Source organism: Erinaceus europaeus, chromosome 3, assembly GCF_950295315.1.
Source record: "Erinaceus europaeus chromosome 3, mEriEur2.1, whole genome shotgun sequence".
NCBI classification, from domain to species: domain Eukaryota; kingdom Metazoa; phylum Chordata; class Mammalia; order Eulipotyphla; family Erinaceidae; genus Erinaceus; species Erinaceus europaeus.
In genome coordinates this window covers 116,637,834-116,658,786 of record NC_080164.1, presented here as the reverse complement: position 1 = coordinate 116,658,786, position 20,953 = coordinate 116,637,834, and the positions used below count along the sequence as shown (strand labels likewise).

General features: G+C 40.3%; 1 protein-coding gene across 12 annotated transcripts in view; it reads right to left on the bottom strand.

The window, feature by feature from the left end:
- PTPN13 (protein tyrosine phosphatase non-receptor type 13) overlaps positions 1-20,953 on the bottom strand; it is a 220,297-nt gene that overhangs the window by 99,425 nt on the left and 99,919 nt on the right. For all 12 annotated transcript variants that reach the window (XM_060187764.1, XM_060187766.1, XM_060187767.1 and 9 more), the window contains 3 exons: positions 9,084-9,179; positions 8,004-8,097; positions 1,894-2,116 (listed from right to left, as the gene is read on the bottom strand). In XM_060187764.1, coding sequence (XP_060043747.1) covers positions 1,894-2,116; positions 8,004-8,097; positions 9,084-9,179 — 413 coding nt within the window. The remainder of the gene's footprint in view (positions 1-1,893; positions 2,117-8,003; positions 8,098-9,083; positions 9,180-20,953) is intronic.

Here is a 20,953-nt window from a genome sequence, read left to right as displayed (position 1 = left end):
TCCCAATCATAACGTGCTAGGTCAAAGCCGGGTTGACGCTTGCAGGGGTCTGTGATGAGGTGTTTGTTCTTTACCTCAGCTGACTGCCAACTCTGTTTCCAAGAGACTGGAACACAGAAGTTCAGTGTAGGCGTAGGGGACCAGATTGGGTGACTAGACGTCAAGCGTTGAACAGGGTGGGCGAAGATATCAGCGTATATTGGCAGGTCCGGTCGAGCGTAGACGTGGGAAATGAACTTGGGGTGCACTGGATCGACCTTCCCGTGGTGCATCTCGTGAGTACCCATTCATTGGGGAAACTGATGATCCTTCCTAGCCGACTGAATCCACATGGATCCCAGTCACTTTCAAAGCCAGCAACTGTTGTTAAAATTTCGGAGGCTCTTGCCGGCAGGGCTAGCTTCACAGGTGGGTAACAGAGACGCGGAGACAACGGCTGGGCAGGGCAGCTGTATTTCTTTATTCAGGAACGATTCATAAACTAAGACAAACTAATCACCAAACAGAACTCTGCTGTCTCTTTCTTTTACTCTTGAACTCAGGAACTCTCCAACTCTGGAACTCTGGAACTCTTGTACTGGGGAACCCTCTGAAAGTCTCCCACTGTGGAACTCTCTCTTATTCTGTAACTCTGAAACTCTCGAACTCAGGAACTCAGGAACCCTCCAACTCTGGCACTCTGGAACTCTCGTACTGGGGAACCCTCTGCAACTCTTCCACTGTGGAACTCTCTTACTCTGTAACTCTGAAACTCGAACTCAGGAACTCAGGAACCCTCCAACTCTGGCACTCTGGAACTCTCGTACTGGGGAACCCTCTGCAACTCTGGCACTCTCGAACTCAGGAACCCTCTCTCCGGGTTCCTTGGGGCGGGGCCAAGCGGGCCGCGAAATTAACTGGACTGATCCAATTCTCTTGGCGGGGGAGGGTTAGAACAAACCAATGTAAAGCATACGACAAGCAACAACATAATGATTATGCAAACAGACTCATGTGCCTGAGGCTTCAAGGTCTCAGGTTCAATCTCCCACACTGCTATAAGCCAAAGTTGAGCTGTGCTCCAGTTAAAACAAACAAACAAGACTCTGTGAAAACTATGATAGTTATTCTGGGTAGGGGGGACTTAGAGGAGAGGTAGGGTCAGAGCACAGAAAAACAGTGGTGGGTGCAGGATGAAACTACAGTCCTATAATCTTATGATATTATAAGTCATTATCAAATCACTAATAAAAATTAATTTAAAAATAAAGATAAATAATAATCCCTTAGAGACATAAAGACTACAGTCCTATAATCTTATGATATTATAAGTCATTATCAAATCACTAATAAAAATTAATTTAAAAATAAAGATAAATAATAATCCCTTAGAGACATAAAGATACAGATTTATTCTTTTGTGTTTGGCTAATCCAAGATGAGGGTATGATGTTTGGAGCTACCTAATACAGTCACCTTTTAATTTCAGAGTGACTTACTCCCAAAACTCTGAGGATGGCAGAGGAGAAAGATGGAATGTAACGGATGATATTACTCAGCTGCTGACCTGATGTTGAACTCCCTTGCTCCAGTTTTGGTTGTGAGACAGTGCATCTCTTCATATTGAAAATATAATCCTCTATAATCTCCGGAAAGGCAACTGACTTTAAGCATCATGCACACATTTCAAAGACATACAGCTATAAGACTCGAAGTTCACCTCGTGTTATTTTCAAAGTGAAATGGTAAAAACGTAAATATTTACTTTAATATCCACCAGTAATCTATTTGCCATCGATGGAAATGAACATGGGATTTCCCTATCATCAGCAGGCAACTCTGGGGCCCTGGTAACAGTGCTGAAGGATGTTTCTGAATAGCAGTGACCTAGGTGAGCGAGTGGAGACTTCTTACCCTCAGTTTTCTCTGCGTCATGGCTGTCTCCAGGGCCATCTCCCGCAAGGGGTCTCTGGTGATGTCCAGCATGGAAGCTTTGATGGTGTCTCCTGGATAGAGGCTCAGACGAGATTGGCGAAGGGCCATTCTGGCCTGCAGCTGCATCATTTCTTCTTCTTGCCTTTTGAGCATGATTTCTTGGTTAATTAAGTTGCCTTCCAGTGGTGTTTCATATTGTCTGCTACTCAGAAGCAGGAGAAAAGGAAGGAATGGGAAGAAAGTGATTATTTCCAATTGAGTCAAGTAAAGAAAAATCATTAAAAAAAAGTAGTGAGAGGGAGTCTGGCGGTAGCGCAGCTGGTTAAGCACACGTAGTGCAAAGCGCAAGCACCAGCATAAGGATCCCGGTTCGAGCCCCCAGCTCCCCACCTGCAGGTGAGTCTCTTCACAGGCGGTGAAGAAGGTCTGCAGATGTCTATCTTTCTCTCCCCCTGTCTTCCCCTCCTCTCTCCATTTTGCTCTGTCCTATCTAACAACGACGACATCAATAACAACAACAATAAAAAAGGGCAACAAAAGAGAAAATAAATATGAAAAAAAGAATAAAAAAGAAGGCAGTGAGAATTCAAACACATTTTACTTTTTCATCTCAGATGCCTGCATGCCACTCTTATCGAATACTAGAATACTAGGTAACCTTCTCTTCAGTGGGACACATGCCTTCCCCATTTTTTTTTTTTTTGCCTCCAGGGTTATCGCTGGGGCTCAGTGCTGGCACTACTCCTGGCAGCCATTTTTCTTTCTTTTTTAAATGGATAAGACAGAGAGATTTCTGGCTGTCTCTATGCAATAAATAAAGATAATACCAAAAAAAAAAAAAAATTGAGAGAGAGAGAGAGAAAACACACCAGAGCATTTCTTTGGCATATGGAGTGCCAGGGACTGAACTCAGGACCTCATGTCCTGAACCTAGGACACGGATCTAGCACAACTGGGTCACCTCCAGGACAACTCAAATTGTTTCTCTTCAAATGTTACCCCTTGGGAGAAGCTTCCTTTGGTCACCCTATCTATGTAAAACAGAGTTTAGACATCACAAACTTACATTCTCTATCTCCTAAGCCTACTTCCTACTTTCTTCAAAGCATCCTCACCACCCAAAGGTGCATTACTTATATTTAAATGGCTTACCGGCTAGCTCTCAGCTTTACAAAAGTCCCTTGAGGAACTTCTGTCAGGTTCATGGCTCTACCTCTAGTACTAAAAGAATCCAGCACATGACAGGTATTTAAAAAAATACTTGCTAAGCAAGTGATTAAACATAATTTTATGACTCATTCCTACTTAATGAGGGTCAAGGACAGAAATATGTATTTGAACCCATCTATTCTAATTCACACCTATAATTTTTATCAACTATATTAGTCTTCTCCAAGTTATTTTAATTATTTTATGCCATTTACTAATAATGGGGGGAAAAGTGGAAGGGATAATTATTTTATTTTTCCCAACAAAAACAGTATCAGAGAGTGATTCCTACAAAGAATGAAAAGCTTGAGAGAGTGAGAAAAGAAAAATTCAAATGAATATATAGTCAAGAAAATTGGGATCATTAAAAAAAAAAAGGAAATCAGGGTCATTTAATAAATAAATTGGTTGTTTTGAGTTAGGAAAAAAATCAGTACAGATGTGGGATTTGTATTATGTCTAAATTATACTTCAAAAGTTAACACAGAAAATGGCTTAGAATATCTTTTTTTGTTGTTATTGCTGAAAGACACTTTTGATAACTCAGAACCCAAAAATTACTCATTGTGTTATATATGACTCATCATTTCCTGTTAATCTGTCTCCCCACCTCCCATGATATAAATCAATAGCAATGTCTAAATCTGTTTTTTCCATTTCATTCTAGCTAAAGAATGGAAAATTTTATAAAGAAGCTTGCAACATTTATAAATACAGCTCTAAACATAGACCTCACAAATACATGACCTAAAGAACAGAGCATGGTGGGGAGGTGGAAGGGGTAGCACAGCAGGTTAAGTACACATGGCGCAAAGCGGAAGGATCGCGGTTTGAGCCTGGGCTTCCACCTGCAGTGGGGGTAGTGGTGGTGGTGGTGGTGATGGTGGTGGTGGGGTTTGCTTCACAAGTGGTGAAGCAGGCCTGCAGGTGTCTATCTTTCTCTCTCCCCCTCTCTCTCCAATTCTCTGTCCTATCCAACAACAACAGCAATGACAACAATAACAATAAATACAACCACAAGGGCAACAAAATGGGGAAAATGGCCTCCAGGAGCAGTGGATTAGTAGTGCAGGCACCAGGTCCCAGCAATAAGCCTGGAGGCCAAAAAAAGGAACAGAGCAGGGACTTCAGATTCGGTAGTGGCATGATAGGGTTATCATCAAAAACTTTGACTACATTTAGAAAATGCTTCAGTAAAGAATTTAGACACTGCTCTGGTGAATGTGCTTTTTTTGTTGATGGAAAGTAGGCAGTAGGCTAGAAGTGGAGATTTTATATAAAATGGTCTGGGAGGTGGTGCAGTGGCAAAGCTTTGGACTCTCAAGCATGAGGTACTGAGTTTGATCCCCGGCAGCACATGTGCCAGAGTGATGTCTGTTTTTTTTCTCTCTCCTCCTATCTTTCTCATAAATAAATAAAATCTTTAAAAATAAAAAGATCTTATATAAATAAGTATAAAATATACTCAGAGTTAATAATCTCTTCCTTCCTTCCTTTTTTTCTTCTACCTTTACTTCTATCCAATGCCGATACAAGAAATACCCAGTGTTTGTCCCTGTTCAAGTGTGGAGCAGAGGAGAGTCTATTACAACAGCAAGATGCTAATGAGCTAAGCCAGCCTTAATGTTAGTAATTTCTCTCTCTCTTTCTCTTTCTTTCTTTCTTTCTTTCTTTCTTTCTTTCTTTCTTTCTTTCTTTCTTTCTTTCTTTCTTTTCTTTCTCTCTCTATTTCTTTCCTTTTCCTTTTGTTGCCCTTGTTTTTCATTGTTGTAGTTATTACTGTTGTTGTCATCATTATTGGATAGGACAGAGAGAAATGGAGAGAGGAGGGGAAGACAGAGAGGGGGAGAGAAAGATAGACACCTGCAGACCTGCTTCACCGCCTGTGAAGCGACTCCCCTGCAGGTGGGGAGCCGGGGTTCGAACCGGGATCCTTATGCCGGTCCTTGTGCTTTGCGCCACCTGCGCTTAACCCTCTGCGCTACAGCCTGACTCCCTAAAACTGACTTTTGTGACATCTTAGCAAGAAAACTGAAAGAAGGTTCACAAAATGATTTAATTTTATTTGAAAAAATGTTTTTAAATAACTTGTTAACAAAGTGGCTACAAGTAAACTGTTTAACAAATGATTCCAATAACGCCTCTATCCATTATCTCCTATTTTTTAAAATATTTATTTATTTATTCCCTTTTGTTGCCCTTGTTGTTTCTTATTGCTGTAGTTATTATTGTTGTTGTTATTGGATAGGACAGAGCAAAATGGAGAGAGATGGGGAAGACAGAAGGGGAGAGAAAGACACCTGCAGACCTGCTTCACTGCCTATGAAGCGATGCCCCTGCAGGTGGGGAGCTGGGGGCTTGAACCGGGATCCTTAAGCTGGTGCTTGCGTTTTGCACCACGTGCGGTTAACCCACTGTGCTACCTCCAGACTCCCATTATCTCCTATTTTTGAATTTTTAAAAAAGAATTCATACTAACTCTTCTTAAGTTTTCTGCAGAATGCATATATAGAAAAGACCATCTGCCTCAAGTCCACACAAAACTTAGTGCACTTCAGTATTTGCTTCATATTATTATTTACTCCAAAATGTCATTGTGTCACTAAGACTTTTATATTCAACAGTTCTATATTGGCCTTTTTTTTTTTTTTTTTTTGATAGAGACGGAAAGGCAGAGAAAAGGGAGAGTGAAAGAGACTGCAGCACTGAAGCTTGCTTCAGTTGGTGGGGACCAGGTTTGAGCCAGGGCAGTGTACAGAGCAAAGCAGCACACTATCCAAGGGAGCTATTTCTCTGGCCCCATATTTGTCTTGATTTTTTTTTAAAATACATTTCATGAGGGAGAGAGAGACTAAAGCTTCAGTATGTATAGTGCTGGTGTCTTGCACTCTATACACTTAGCCACATTGCCAGCCTGCCTTTGTCTCTTGACTTTTTGTCAAAATGATCACAATGGGGTCACAGTAGTCTAAATTAGCACAGAACATCCTTTAAGGTAAATGAATACTTAGCTAGAGCTTTTCCTCAAAGAAAACCAGGCATCATGGTCCATTTTGAAAGTCATGAGATCAGAATAAAAGATACAAATTTTATGAAAACTAGAACAAGGAGTAATTTTAGCACAGTGCATGTAAACTGCTTAGAGTTTAAAGTCTGGGTAAATTATGTGCTTGAATGGCATGGCTAGAGGTACCTGGCCTATTAATAATTTACTGATGTGAAACAGTGTCAGAATTAATTAGCTAAAAGAGAGTCCTGTCAAGTGGTACTAGAAGTAAATGTACTGAGATAATGGATTTAAAGAAAAATGAAAAGTTTGGGAGTTTACGTTCTCTAATATAACATGACACACTTCAGATTAATGCTTCCTGTTAAAATGCATTTGCTCATATAAAGAGGCTACACATGAAAAAAGATACCAGTGAATACATTCATTATTCATACGTTTTAGTTTAAACAGTAAATCAATATGAAGCTACAATATCACCGTCCTGGGGCTGGGTAGTGGCAAACCTGTTATGTTACAATGTGCTAGGACCACGGTTCAAGCCCTTGGTCCCTGACTGCAGGGGGTAAAGTCCTCTCTTCCCACCTCCCTTCCTCTTAATTTCTATCTATATCCAATAAATAATAAATAAAATAATTTTAAAAGAATATCACCATCCTACATAGTACACAAGCATAATACCTAATACTTTATAAGAAAAACGAACTCCAAACATTCCAAAATGGACTTTTAAAACACAACTTTTTTTTAAAGACAGGAAAGATAAGTTAATAATTAGCCTTTTTTTTTCTTAATAGCTAACTTAGAAGTAACCTATTCATTATTCATTCACTGACTAATATTTGCAGGATGTCTGCTAGTTGAGTCTGCTCAACCTTTTTTACACAGACTAATCTTTTTCCCTAGAGATTAAGTTTTACTATCTTCTCGTTGATCTTTAACATGACATATGCAAAACTTCCCATAACAAGTTAGTTTACATTCATAGGAAAAAATGTTTCATCAGGCACAAACTACAAATAATCAGATCCAATTCTAATTTTAAAAGATTCAAATATCTCTCCCCAAAAAATTCTCCAACTTAAACTGTTATGCTTTCTTTCTTCATTTTTCTTTTAAAATTTTTATTACTTTTTTATTTTTTTACCAGAGCACTGATCAGCTCTGGCTCATGGTGGTGCAGAGGACTGAACCTGGGACATCAGAGCCTCAGGTATAGCCGTCTCTTTGCATAACCATTATGCTATCTACCCCTGCCTACTATATTTCATATAACTGAACAAATGTGTAATGACTTAAAAAAGAAAGTAAAGAAGAAATCTTAAAAAAAAAAATCCCTTTAATGAAAATAAAGGGGAAAAACTGACCTGATAATAGAACTATATGGATTCATTATTCCTTTTTTAAAAGATTTATTTTTAATACTCCACGACTTTTTTGAAATATTTTTTATATTTATTTATTCTCTTTTGTTTCCCTTGTTTTTTATTGTTGTTGTCATTGTTGGATAGGCCAGAGAGAAATGGAGAGAGGAGGGGAAACAGAGAGGGGGAGAGAACGATAGACACCTGCAGACCTGCTTCACCGCTTGTGAAGCGACTCCCCTGCAGGTGGGGGGCCAGGGGCTTGAACCGGGTCCTTCCACTTTGCGCCATGTGCGCTTAACCTACTGCGCTACCGCCTGAATCCCACTAAGAAAGATTTATTTATTAACAAGAGAGAAATAGAGAAAAAGTGAGAGCGAGAACCAGTGCATCACTCTGGTAGAAGAGATGGCAGGAATTAAACCCGGGATCTCGTGCTTTTAAGTCTAACACTTTAGTCTCTGTGCTACCACCCGGTGAGTGATTCATTATTCTTTCATGTCACATACCTTGATCTCTGTGACTGGCCCTGTGTTGGGGTATCATCTACTCCAGAGAGACCACTGCTGGATTCAAATCTCTTTGTAGCTTCACTTTTTCTCACTAGTTGTGAATGAAAAAGGAATAGTACAGGTGATCAAAAATGAATTTAAGCCTTACTCCAAACTCAAGCACTTCACAAAAACAATATGAAATGATCTTTACACATCATATTCATTTACACAAGCTGATGACATAATGTTACTAAACTCTGCAGAGGTCAGTCATGCTCTTTTTAAAGGTGGCGATTCTACCATGAAAATGGCTCAACTAGGGCTGGGGAAACAGCATAATGGTTATGTAAAAATGATTTTTATGGTGAAGACATCAAACGCCCTAGGTTCAATCCCCAGCACCACCATAAGCCAGAGCTGAGCAGTGCTCTGGAGAAGGGGGAAAAAAAGACTAAAATACTGTTTGATGACACTGTGATTTAGTTACTGTAATGCTGTTAATGAGGAGCTGGCAGCTTTTGATACTTTTCATATTTCTGCAATGACTCTTTTGGTACCTTATCATCTCAAGAGTACTGAAAGAAGAAAAGCTAATCACTGTTTCTTAAAAGTCCGTGCTAGGGATTTGAGCAGTAGTGCAGCAGGTTAAGTGCACATGGTACAAAGCACAAGGGCTGGCAAAAGGATCCCAGTTCGAGCCCCTGGCTCTCCACCTGCAGGGGGATTGCTTCACAAGCAGTGAAGCAAGTCTGCAGGTGTCTGTCTTTCTCTCCCCTCTCTGGCTTCCCCCCCTCTTGAATTCTCTCTGTCCTATGCAACAATAATGACAGTAATACCAACAACAATAATAACAATGATAAACAACAAGGGCAACAAAAGGGGGGAAAAATAGCCTCTAGGAGCAATGGATTTGTAGTGCAGTCACCAAGCCCCAGCAATAACCCTGGAGGAGGAGGAGGAGGAGGAGGAGGAGGAGGAAGAAGAAGAAGGAGAAGAAGGAGGAGGAGGAGGAGAAGGAGGAGGAGGAGGAGGAGGAGAAGGAGGAGGAGGAGGAGGAGAAGAAGAAAGCATATGCTAGTTTTGGGTGCTTCTCACCTTGTCTGAAATCTGATTCCGAAGAAATAATAGATGGACTTTCACTTGAGGTGCTAAAGATATCACTGTTGTAAGTTTTATATCTTCTAATTGGTTCTGAAAAGATCCAAACAAAGATATTAGTATGGAAACTCACTACTGATGTCAAGCAAATCAAATAAAATGTAAGGTTTATAAAAATAAATTAAAAAAATTACATATTGCTTTCAACTTATCAAGGAAGCCATTTTATACATTGCTTCAAGTTTACCCAAAAATGTGACTGTGATTTTGATGAGGTTTGGTATACTGGTTACACACCAGAGCCTGATGACTATCTGGTTTTAATCTCAGCTCCTCAACTTGCTGGGTGAGTGGTGACCTGATGACCTAGTTCCTTCAGCAAAAGAGGGGGTTTAAATAATAATGCACACCTCATTGGGACTCCGAAAACATTAAATAGTGAGTATACACAGAGCTCTTATAACAGAATGGATGCTGTGAAAACATCATCATGGACATTTAAAAAAAAAAAACTTTTTTAGCACCTATAACATATAATTCTCCATGTAAGTTGTTGTGAAGGAAAGAAAGCCCAAACACACAGTTTCAAACTCAAAAATTCCCACAGCAGAAGGACAGGAATATTTGATTCAATACAAGTGCACCCCAGAAGATGAACGAGTAATGCAAGTGTGGAAGACTGTGCAGGGCTGAGTAGAGCAAGGACATGCTCAAATCTCAGCGCCACCTGCTGAGTAGTCTTGACTTGTCCCCTCTTCATACCCACCACCATCACTACCATCACCATCACCATCACCGATAGACTAGACTCTCAAGGGGTTTTCACAGTCCTCTTTCTGCATTCTTCTGGCTTCAACAAAATTCATACAATAGCAAAAGAACTGTGCAGATATGAAATGTGAACACATGCCTCTGGTTTTTAAACTCAAATATAGAGTCTTCAAGTTAAAACCCTTCCATTCAAGTAAAAACCTGCTCCCTAGTAGGAGAGGACCAGCAGTTTGTGTGGGCAGACTTGTTACAATCAGGTACAAAGTAGAGTTCTCTCTGTCCTTCAACATGCATAGCCCCTCAAAATGTAAAGAAGACAATTCAGGTAAAAACCCTTTGTTCCTTGGTTTCATTGCCATCCGCATAGCCAGGTGAATGTTGCCCTTGGGTGACTTAAATTTGTCTGGATACTGTCCCCCTTCCTTTCTTTTTTATTTATTGGATCGAGACAGAGAAATTGAGAGAGAAGGGGGAGCTAGAGAGGGAGAGAAAAACACCTGCAGTGCTGTTTCACCACTTGTGAAGCTTTCCATCTGCAGGTAGGGATGTGGGGCTTGAACCCAGGTCCTTGCGCACTGTAATATGTAAGCTTAACCAGACGTATCACCACAAACCCCCTCCTTTTTCTGTGCTTCTCCATACAAGCATTCCTGGTCACTTAGAGACTGAGGAAGACACAGCTTAGCTAACTCCAACTCTTCCACTGCTTAATCACGTTCCTTCTGCATTTTCTCATCAGAGCTAAAACTCTGGCAAAAAAGATTACATCTTTTCAGAAGTGCCTTTAACTACCTAGCAAACATCTGATAATCAGCACAACACAATTTTCTGAGTGAATATGAATGAACGGATGACTGAGTAAATGTTACACAAAGGTCACTGAACACCTTGAGAGAATTGTATTTATTAAAAAAAATTTTTCATTTACTTATTTCCCCTTTTCTTACCCTTGTTTTTTTTATTGCTGTTGTTGTTGATGTTGTCGTTTATAGATAGGACAGAGAAAAATGGAGAGGAGGGGAAGGAAGACAGAGAGGGGGAGAGAAAGACAGATACCTGCAGACCTGCTTCACCGTTTGTGAAGTGACACCCCTGCAGGTGGGGAGCCGGGACTTGAACCGGGATCCTTATGCTGGTCCTTGCACTTAGCACCACGTGCGCTTAACCCACTGCGCTACCACCCGACTCCTGAGAGAACTGTACTTCCTGGACAGGTCAGAGGTCACATGAGAAAGGGTTAAAGACAGACTAGATGGTAACAGAGTTGAGGAAATAAAAGTAGCATGGGTTATCAGGATCTTTTTGGCAGAGTGAAATGTCCGAGCATGATTTTAGGCCATGAGTAAAAAAGTCTGCGTTCTGGTTAAGATTTACTTTGCAAATGCTAATGGGGGAAAATGTGCTGAAGGAAGCAGGGAGAGATAGGAAAGAAAAACACAGGATCTGACAGATGAAATAAGGAAGGAGAAAGAAGTGGTAGACAATGGAAACAGTGAAACTACAGAGAGAATCCCAGGATATTCCTGTTAGAAAGTCACCTTACTCCTGGTAATAAAAAGTGAATCACTTCCTGGGAGCCAGTTTAACTGGAGCTTGAGAAGAGTAAAGAAATTCTGCTGGGAAGGCGGTGATAAGAGTCAGCAAAACCACATGAAAGCTAAGATTAGGCTAGAATGCATGAACTGGATTGGAACCAGCCAGAATGGTTTTGTGGCTTTTTCTTGGCACTAGAGAAAGCAAATCATGAGAAATATTCAGAGCTGAGCAGAGCAGGGGCATGGGATGTATGGCAGCAAGTAACCAAAGCTTGTGAGGGAGTTTGCAGAGTGGCGAAGAGGAACTTGACAAGATGAGTAAAGGATTCCTTATGACACTAGAGACTTAAAAAGAAAACAAATGCTGCTTAGGGGATGAGGTGAGTAGACAGCATAATGGTTATATGGTTATGCAAAGAGAATCTCATGCCTGAGGTTCCAAAGTCTTAGGTTCAATCCCCTGCACATAAACTAGAGCTGAGCAGTGCTCTGGTGGAAGGGGGGTGGGGGGTGGGGAGAACAAATACTGTGGTAAAATGGCATCTGAAGGAGCTGGTTTATAAGCACGATGTGCATGAAAGGGTGGGCATTATGACACAGAACTTTCAATACACAAAGGGGAGCTGAAGGAAAGAACACTGGCCATGGACTTGATGCACATTTTTTGCTTGAGAAATACAATATAGGAGGTTAATTGAAGAACTGCTACTCTCAAGAAGCACCAAAGAACTTATCTCGTAACAGAAGCCCACACAAAATTTTAAGAATTTTCCAAAGGAAATTTGACCAAAATTACAAACCTGAATGGGGAACAGAGTAAAATCAACACGGCCAAGAAGAAAACTCGAATGTAAAAGGCAAGAGGGTGTTGCCTCCTAAGAAAAGCAGGAAGGGACAATAAGCCTATTTAGTGGACAGAACAGAAAACATCTCACTGGCACCGTGTCAAGCCATGTTGATGTCACAGCCCATAATAAATGAATTTTATTGTTCCATAACTCATTCAACAAAGTTGTTCTAAGACCACCAACCATTTTAATGTGAATTTCCATTCTTGGGGGTGTTCATAACTAGCTTCCTGCTTTTTCATGTGTCCATAAGCCCCTTGTTTCCTCTGTCGTCAGTTTACTCTGTTAAAATTAGAAGACTTTTTTTTTTTTTTTTGTAATTCCTGGATTCCTCATATAAGACAAGTTAATGGAATTTTGACAAACTTCTCTTAAATTTTGAACAACAAATCGTCTTTCCTTAATGACCCATTAGTCTGTAAATATTCTTAGTGTCACACTTGGGGGACAGGGAAAGGGCATTGTCTTACAATCCAGAAACACAAGCCAGATAGTTAACCTGGCAGAGCAGGGTAGGTTTTTTTTCCCATCTAAGACTGGGGCAGGATGGGGTATCTATGCTAATGAAAATTGTAGGATTTTGTTTTATATATATATGAAGAGGACTATTTTTTTAAATTTATTTATTTTTCTACCAGAACACTATTCAGTTCTGGCTTATGGTGGTGTGGGGGATTGAACTTGGGATGTTGGAGCCTAAGACAAGAGACTCTGTTTGCATAACCATTATGCTATCTACCTTCCACCCATTTTTTTTTCTTTTCTTTTGTATTCTGGAATAGGTCTTAGACAATGTACTCCTTTCCTGCAGTGGTGTGGCGAATAGAACCAGATTACAGCTTGCAGGCAATATTCACTACTTAGCCATGCTTGTACGAACGCTGTAATCAAATTAAAGTGCTCCGCCAAAATCTACTGCTCACTTACATTTACCAGAATTCTGAGCTCTTGTAAATACGGGTTTTCTATCTATGTAACAATTAACTTCAGGTGGGGAGGTACTACAGTACACAGGAATTCCAGGTCTGAGGCCCAAAGGCTCCACGTTCAATCCCCATGAAAACATATGCCTAGGCTGAGTAGTGCTCTGGTTTCTCTCATGATTATAAATAAACTTGAAAACTATGTAACTATTCCAATTATAATGTAATTACATGCCCTTTACCAAGAGTGTAGTATATAGGTGTATGAGGAGGCATATTATTCACATCTGTAGATGACTTGGGCAGGAACCTTTACTGCTTTTCTGAGGGGACCTCACAGTGGTGCATGGAGCATGACTTTCTTCCTCTGTTCCAGTGTGCAGAAGGCTGATGGTTCAACTTAGGGGTCATCTAGCACCATTAGCACCTTTTTTTCCTGATGCCACAAAATATGTTTTCCCAATACATTTAAACATAAAATTCTGGCATGTTAGATTTAGTCTAGACCCCAGGAATGTGTGGTATCAGCTAGCTAATTTAAAAAATATTATTATGAAAACATCTGAGTGGTTTTTTTTTGTTGTTTGTTTTGTTTTTTTAAATCAGAGCACTGCTCAGCTTTGGTTTATTGTGATGCTGGGGTCTTAACCTGGGACTCTGGAGGCTCAGGCATGAGAGTCTCTTTATATCACCATTATGCTATCTCCCCCACCCTGAAAGAAAAAATTCTGCTGTACCCATCTCTAAACATCAATAAAACATAGAAGTGTAAGTCTATTTTTTATTTTTAGAGAAAGAGACGCTTCTATGTATTTACATAATATTGAAAAGTTTTCTGGATGTCAATATTTTTGCAACATGTACAATGGACCTATTAAGAACATTTAAATCAGTGGTTAAGCTGTGATATACCCAGTTGCCTGCACTCATTAGTATATACAATGACCTGGGTTTAAGACCTTGTCCCCCACCTGCAGGGGAAAGCTTCATGAGCAGGGAAGCAGTACAGGTGCCTTTCACTCTATGTCTCTCCTCCCCTCTCAATTTCTATTTTAAAAAGGTACACATGACGGGGCAGCAGCAGCTGTGTTTCTCAACTCTCCTCTCCTAGGTCAACTAAGAATACCAAAGAAGATCACTGGGGACCGCAACAAGGCAGGACTAGAAGGACTGCAGGAACCCAACAATTCACCGGTGAGTGCAAACACAGAGTAGCCTAAAGAGAGTTTTGAGAAGCTGGTAACAGTCTGGCAGTTTACCAGTTGAGGCACCACCTCCAGTCTGTTTTACCAACAAAAAGACTGCTGAGGGGAGGAGAGGACTTCCCTAAGACTCACCAATTGAAACTGTGAGTCTCCACTGCTACTGCCCTCAGAGGCTAGAGCAGCAGGGGGGGAGGCCCTGTGCTGACATCTGGGAACAGAGAACTGACCAGGAAACTCAGGAGAAGAGCTTACACCTCGGGGGGCCTAGCAGTGGGGCTATATAGTGGGAGCCTTTCCACATTATTCTCCTGATGAGAACATGGTGAATAATTGCCTGAGAACCTACAGACTATAAACAGGACTTGTTTAGAAACTTACAGGGCCCACTAGAGCTGCCTGGCTGAACAGAGAAGCTGAATTGAGCCTGGAGCTTTGGATCCTTGGGGCATGAGAGTCTCTCACATAACTGCTATGCTATCTCTCTCCCCCAACCTGCTTTATCTCTTGATCAGGAGTGAGTGATTAAGCTAAGAAGCCTACTTACAGATTAAAAGCCCTGAGGCTCCCATAGCCTACAGGGAAGAAAAAGAACAAAAGAGGCTTTAACAACCATTGTGCTCCAACTCAGGGATTGAAATAATATTGAAACAACTGTTGAGTTCCACAAATGTGAACTTTTTAAAAAAGTTTAAAAAAAATATTTATTTTCCTTTTTGTTGCCCTTGTTGTTTTATTGTTGTAGTTATTGTTAATGTCATCGTTGTTGGATAGGACAGAGAGAAATGGAGAGAGGAGGGGAAGACAGAGGGGAAAAGACAGACACCTGAAGACCCAAATACGTCGAATTGTAAATGAAAGTGGAGATACCACAACAGACACCGCAGAAATTCAACATATCATGCAAGGCTTCTATGAACAACTATATGCCACCAAGCTAGAGAACGTGGAAGAAATGGACAATTTCCTAGATACCTACGAACTTCCACAATTAAATAAAGAGGAAATAGATGAGATGAACAGGCCCATCACAGCTAATGGAATTGAAACAGTTATCAAAAACCTTCTCACGAATAAAAATCTTGGACCAGATGGTTTCATAAATGAATTCTACAAAACCTTCAAGGAAGAGTTAATACCTCTACTTTTAAAAGTTTTCCAGAAGATTGAAAAAAAGAAGGGAAAAAAAGTGTTTGTGTGTGTGTGTACACAAATAAAAAAACATAAAGCCCACAGGCATATATTCTGTGCAAACAACATTTTGTAGTATAACTGTGAGAGAATGAGAGAAACAGGGTAAGCTGAAGAATGATGAAAGGGATAGATAGATGGCTAATTACAGAGATCCTACAATCAAAACTCTGACCGTTATAGGTATCTTGTATTTGTTGGACAAATTTAACATGATTAAGCATAGTCATTTTGGTAAGGATACAAAGTATCTGAATCTGACAAGTATTTTATTGTTCTTTAACTATAACTGGATCCTCTCAATAAAATTCACATCCTATTGTCTCCACTTATGCAGTATTAATAAATGTGACCTTTCTCTGGGGTGGTGAGGGGAGGGCTCATGTCCTGGAACATGATGACAGAGGAGGACCTAGTAGGGGTTAAATTGTTCTGTGGAAAACTGAGAAATGTATGTAGAAACTACTATATTTTACCACTGACAATAAACCATTAATACCTCAATAAAGAAAAATTTTTAAAAAGTGGCTTCTAAGTAGGCTAAAATGATTTGTCATAAATACTTGACAAAAGTCACCCTTTCTACCACCATTTAACACAATTACCATTTCAAACACATAAAATTGTGGCATGTGATTATGGAGACTATACTTCACTTTTTTTTAAATTTATTTATTTTCCCTTTTGTTGCCCTTGTTTTTCATTGTTGTAGTCATTATTGTTGTTGTTATTATTGATGTCATCATTGTTAAGATAGGACAGAGAGAAATGGAGAGAGGAGGGAAAGACAGAGGGGGCGAAAGATAGACACCTGCAGCCCTCCTTCACTGCCTATGAAGCGACTCCCCTACAGGTGGGGAGCCGGGGACTCGAACCAGGATCTTCCTGCCGGTTCTTGCTCTTTGTGCCACGTGTGCTTAACCCACTGCACTACCGCCTGACTCCCCATACTTCAATTTTTAGGAAGTTAAACAAAGATATTCATGGTAGTCTGAGCTTACCCAAAGCTGTTTCAGATGGGACATTCAAATCTACACTTGTCACAGTAAAATGGACTCAAGACAGCACAAGCTGTAACCTAAAAACACCGCTCACAAGTCATACAGATTCAAGTTCAGACAAGAACATGCAGAAAGTGAGATTCAGCCAATTGTAACATCACGAATTAAATAACCACTTTTAGTTTGGCTTTTCTTTACTACTAGTACGGGATTCAAATTATAGATGTAAGTATTAAAGGCAAATGCACTAGTCTTTATAGATCAGGAGGAAAAAAAAAAGCAGAAAAAAAAGTAGTAACTAAGTTGGTTTTTTTTTTTTTTCCAGTTTTTTATTTTTCTATGCTTTCCCCTTGGATTAATTTCTGGAGATTAAGGATGGTACCTTTTTTTTTAATATTTATTTATTTTCCCTTTTGTTGTCCTTATTTTTTATTGTTGTTGTTGTTGTTAGATAGGCCAGACAGAAATGGAGAGAGGAGGGGAAGACAGAGAGGGGGAGAGAAAGACAGAAACCTACAGACCTGCTTCACCGCTTGTGAAGCGACTCCCCTGTAGGTGGGGAGACGGGGGCTCGAACTGGGATTCTTACACCAGTCCTTGCACTTTGCACCACATGTGCTTAACCTGCTGCGCTACCGCCGGACTCCCAAGATTGTACTTTTCATCTGTTGATCAGATTCCAGCATAAGATAGACAAATAGACCTTATTCTAAATTCCCTTAGAAATTCTGCCAGTTTCATGGAGAAATAATGGACAACACTGTCATATACTTTTAAGGCATCAAGCATATGGTGGTTTAATAGACAATAAAAATATAACCAGAAGGCTGGGTGGTGGCACACTTGGTTGAGCACACATATTACCATGTGCAAGGACAAGGGGTTCAAGTCCCTGGCCCCTCCTGCAGGGGCTGGGGAGTGCTTCGCAATGATGAGGCCCTTCTGCAGATGTCTTTCTCTCTCCCTCTCTATTTCCCCCAAATCTAAACTCCTCTCTGTCTCTATCTAAAATAAATTAATCTAACAAACAAACAAAAAACCCCAGAGAATCCATGCAGAATAAGGCATGATTAAAAGAACAGACAATTTCTAGTTCTCTTTAAAGGCATCTTGTGTTATGACAAGCCACAAATCTGGGTCATGATTTGCATCTGGGCAGATTCTTCTGTTGTTTGGATCCCACTGTCCTTCCAAAGCTTTCAAACAGCAGAGCCCTAATGGAAACTGACTGCATGTGCAGTTAGTCAGTCAGGTTTCAATAGCTATGAAATTTTCTCTTCAGGTTGGACAAAACAGGAGGGCCTGGGCTCTCCTCACTACACTGACATACACCATAGACTACTATATCATAAAATAAAGAGCATTACCAAATATACTGAAAATTTTAAGATATTCAAATTATATTAATATTTACTAATACTTACAGAGTCCCTAGCACATGTCAGATGTAGCAGTGAATGCTACAGATAAACTTATGAGTTAAGACTGGAGGAGATGGCCGGTGCTACACACATTATCATGTACAAGAACCCAGGTTTGAACCCCTGCTCCCCACCTGCAGGGATTGGGGGGCACTTCATGGTGGTGAAGCAGGTCTATCTCCTTCTCAAGTTCTCTCTGACCTTATCAAATTAAACAGAAAGAAAAGGGGGAAGAAAAAAAAAAAAAACCTCTTTAAAACAAGTAATTTCAATGAAAAACATAGATCATCAGCTTACATGAGGAAAGGGAGAAAAAGCTTCTTTATGCCTGAAGGTTTTATTTTTACAGCAGAAAGTTATGTGTATATGGGCAGTTCTAAGAAATATAATTTGAGGGCCAGGAGGTGGCTAGCCCTGAAGAAGGCACGACCACCATCAGCAACGACCTGGGTTTGAGCCCCAAGCTACCATATAGGAGCATGAGTAGGGGGATGCTTCACAAGTTGGCGGATTGGTGTTCTGGGGTCTTTCCTCTCTGTGTCTCTCTCCCTCTCTGTCTTTCACCCTCTAAGGAAAGGGGTGAAAGTGGTTGCTGAGAACAGCGGGGTTGTGCAGACACAGCAATGGAAGATAGAATGTGTGTCTGTGGTGTGGGAGTGAGATGGGGAATGGTAAGAACCAAGCTGCAGAGACGTGGTCAAAGAGAGTTTATAACATGCCTTGCTCATGTGTAAATAACAAAGAAATATTAAGTGGCTGAAGACAGAAAAAAAAATGGCAGGGAAATGGTGGACAAACGGTAACTATGGGCTCAGATTAGAAAGCTCTTTTGCACAGTTTGTGAGTAATGAACAGAAGGAATTTAAAAACTGATAGGGAATGAAGAACTATTTTGGAGGTTAAAATAACTCTGACACCATCTCCACAGCCAATACTTTTAGTCCACCTGCATGTTAACTATCAGGCTCAGGCAAAAATCACTAAAGTCATGGGCTCCTTAGAACATACCTAAAATAGACTTCCTAGATTCTTCTCATACAAGGACCCCTAATTTCATTTGCTCTATTCCTTCCCTTAGGTTCCTGTTAAAACAATTTGTCCTGCTTTATATCTTACTGCCTTTCAGCCACCAAGTTGCAGGCACTACCATGATGCCTTCCTGACTTCCCTGGGAAGGTGACCTCACTGAAGTGTCCTGGAACCTCACCTCTCCAGAGCCCTACCCCACTGGGGAAAGATAGAAACAGGCTGGGGGTGTGAAGCGACATTCATGTCCAGTGGAGAAGCAATTTACAGAACCCAGACCTTCCACCTTTTGCACCCTACATAAACAATTTTGATCCATAATCCCAGAAGGATAAACAGGGAAGCTTTCATCTTTTTTTTTTTTTTTAACTTCTTCTTATGACATTTTAATAGAGATTTGTGTTGTTACTACTTTGTGGTTACTGTGAATAGTACTTCTGTAAACATTCATGTGTAAGTTTTTTTATTGTTGTGTATTTTCATTTCTCTAGGAATGGCATACTCCACATGCCAGTATTTCCATGCTGGTAAGAATGTGAACTGGTCGATCCACTTTGGAAAAAAGTCCAGCAGGTTTTCAAATGGTCAAACATAAGGTTATCATATGACCCATCAGTTTCACTCCTAGAGAAATGAAAATATACAACAGGGAAGCTTTCAATGGAGGGGACAGACACAGACTCTAGTGGCGGGAACTGTATGGAATTGTAACCTGTTATCTTACAATCTTGTTAATCATTATTATTTCACTAAAAAAAAATTTGCTGTCTTAACATTTTTTACAAAAATAGCAGTCACCATTCCTTTTTTATTTATTATTGAATAGAGACAGAGAGAAATTGAGAGGGTTGGGGCGGGGGGAAGGAAAAAATATAGAGAGACCTGCAGCCCTGCTTGTGAAGTTTCCCCCTGCAGGGGACCAGGAGCTTGAACCCAGATCCTTGCCCACTGTAATGTACATGTGCCACTGCCCGGCGCCTTAAATTTTTTTCTTTAAATATATTATTAGTGCATTCTTTCTAATGGTGTGTTATATCCAAGACAAAATGCATTTACATTAGCTATGTATGACTTAGATTTAAATTGGGTACCTAAAATTCGGTAGTTTGTGATATCTGTGGATTCCAAAATCACTATGATGTTACCGTAAATACAGACAATGAAGAGTTTTTAATTTTTCTTAATGCCCTGGGTAAATCTAGAGAAGAAAATGTCTGTTACTTGCTGTATTAGACATCTTTGCATTCTTCTCAAGTCACCTGTTCCCCAATTAATGACCAGTATATCTGAAACTGCAGTAATTCATATGGCGGCTCCTTAGCATGGGCAGCTATGTGAATTTTTTTTTTTTTTTTTTGTAAATTTGGAACTTTTTTTTAACTTTAAAATTTATTAATGACAAAGGAAGAGAGACAAAGAACCAGACATCACTCTGGTACATGTCCTGCTGGGGATTGAACTCGGGACCTCATGCTTGATAGTCCAGTGCTTTACCACTGTGCCACCTCCCGGACCACAGCTATGTGAATTTAAATGAATGTCCATTTCTTCAGGTGCACTACGCACAATGCAAGCTCTTAGCAGCCACACATGGACTATAACTATTGAGATGGGTACTGCAGACAAAGAACACTTCCTTCATTGAAGAAATTCTGTTGGACATTGATGTAAAGTTTTACTTTAAAAAGTATTTAAGGGAGTCGGGAGGTAGTACAGCTGGTTAAGTACAAGGACTGGCAATAAGGATCCCGGGTCCAGCCCCCGGCTCCCTACCTGTAGGGGTGTCGCTTCACAAGAGGTGAAGCAGGTCTACAGGTGTCTTTCGTTCCCCCGTCTGTCTTCCCCTCCTCTCTCCATTTCTCTCTGTCTTGTCCAACAACAACGACATCATCAACAACAACAATAAAACAACAAGGGCAACAAAATGGAGTAAATAAATAATATATATA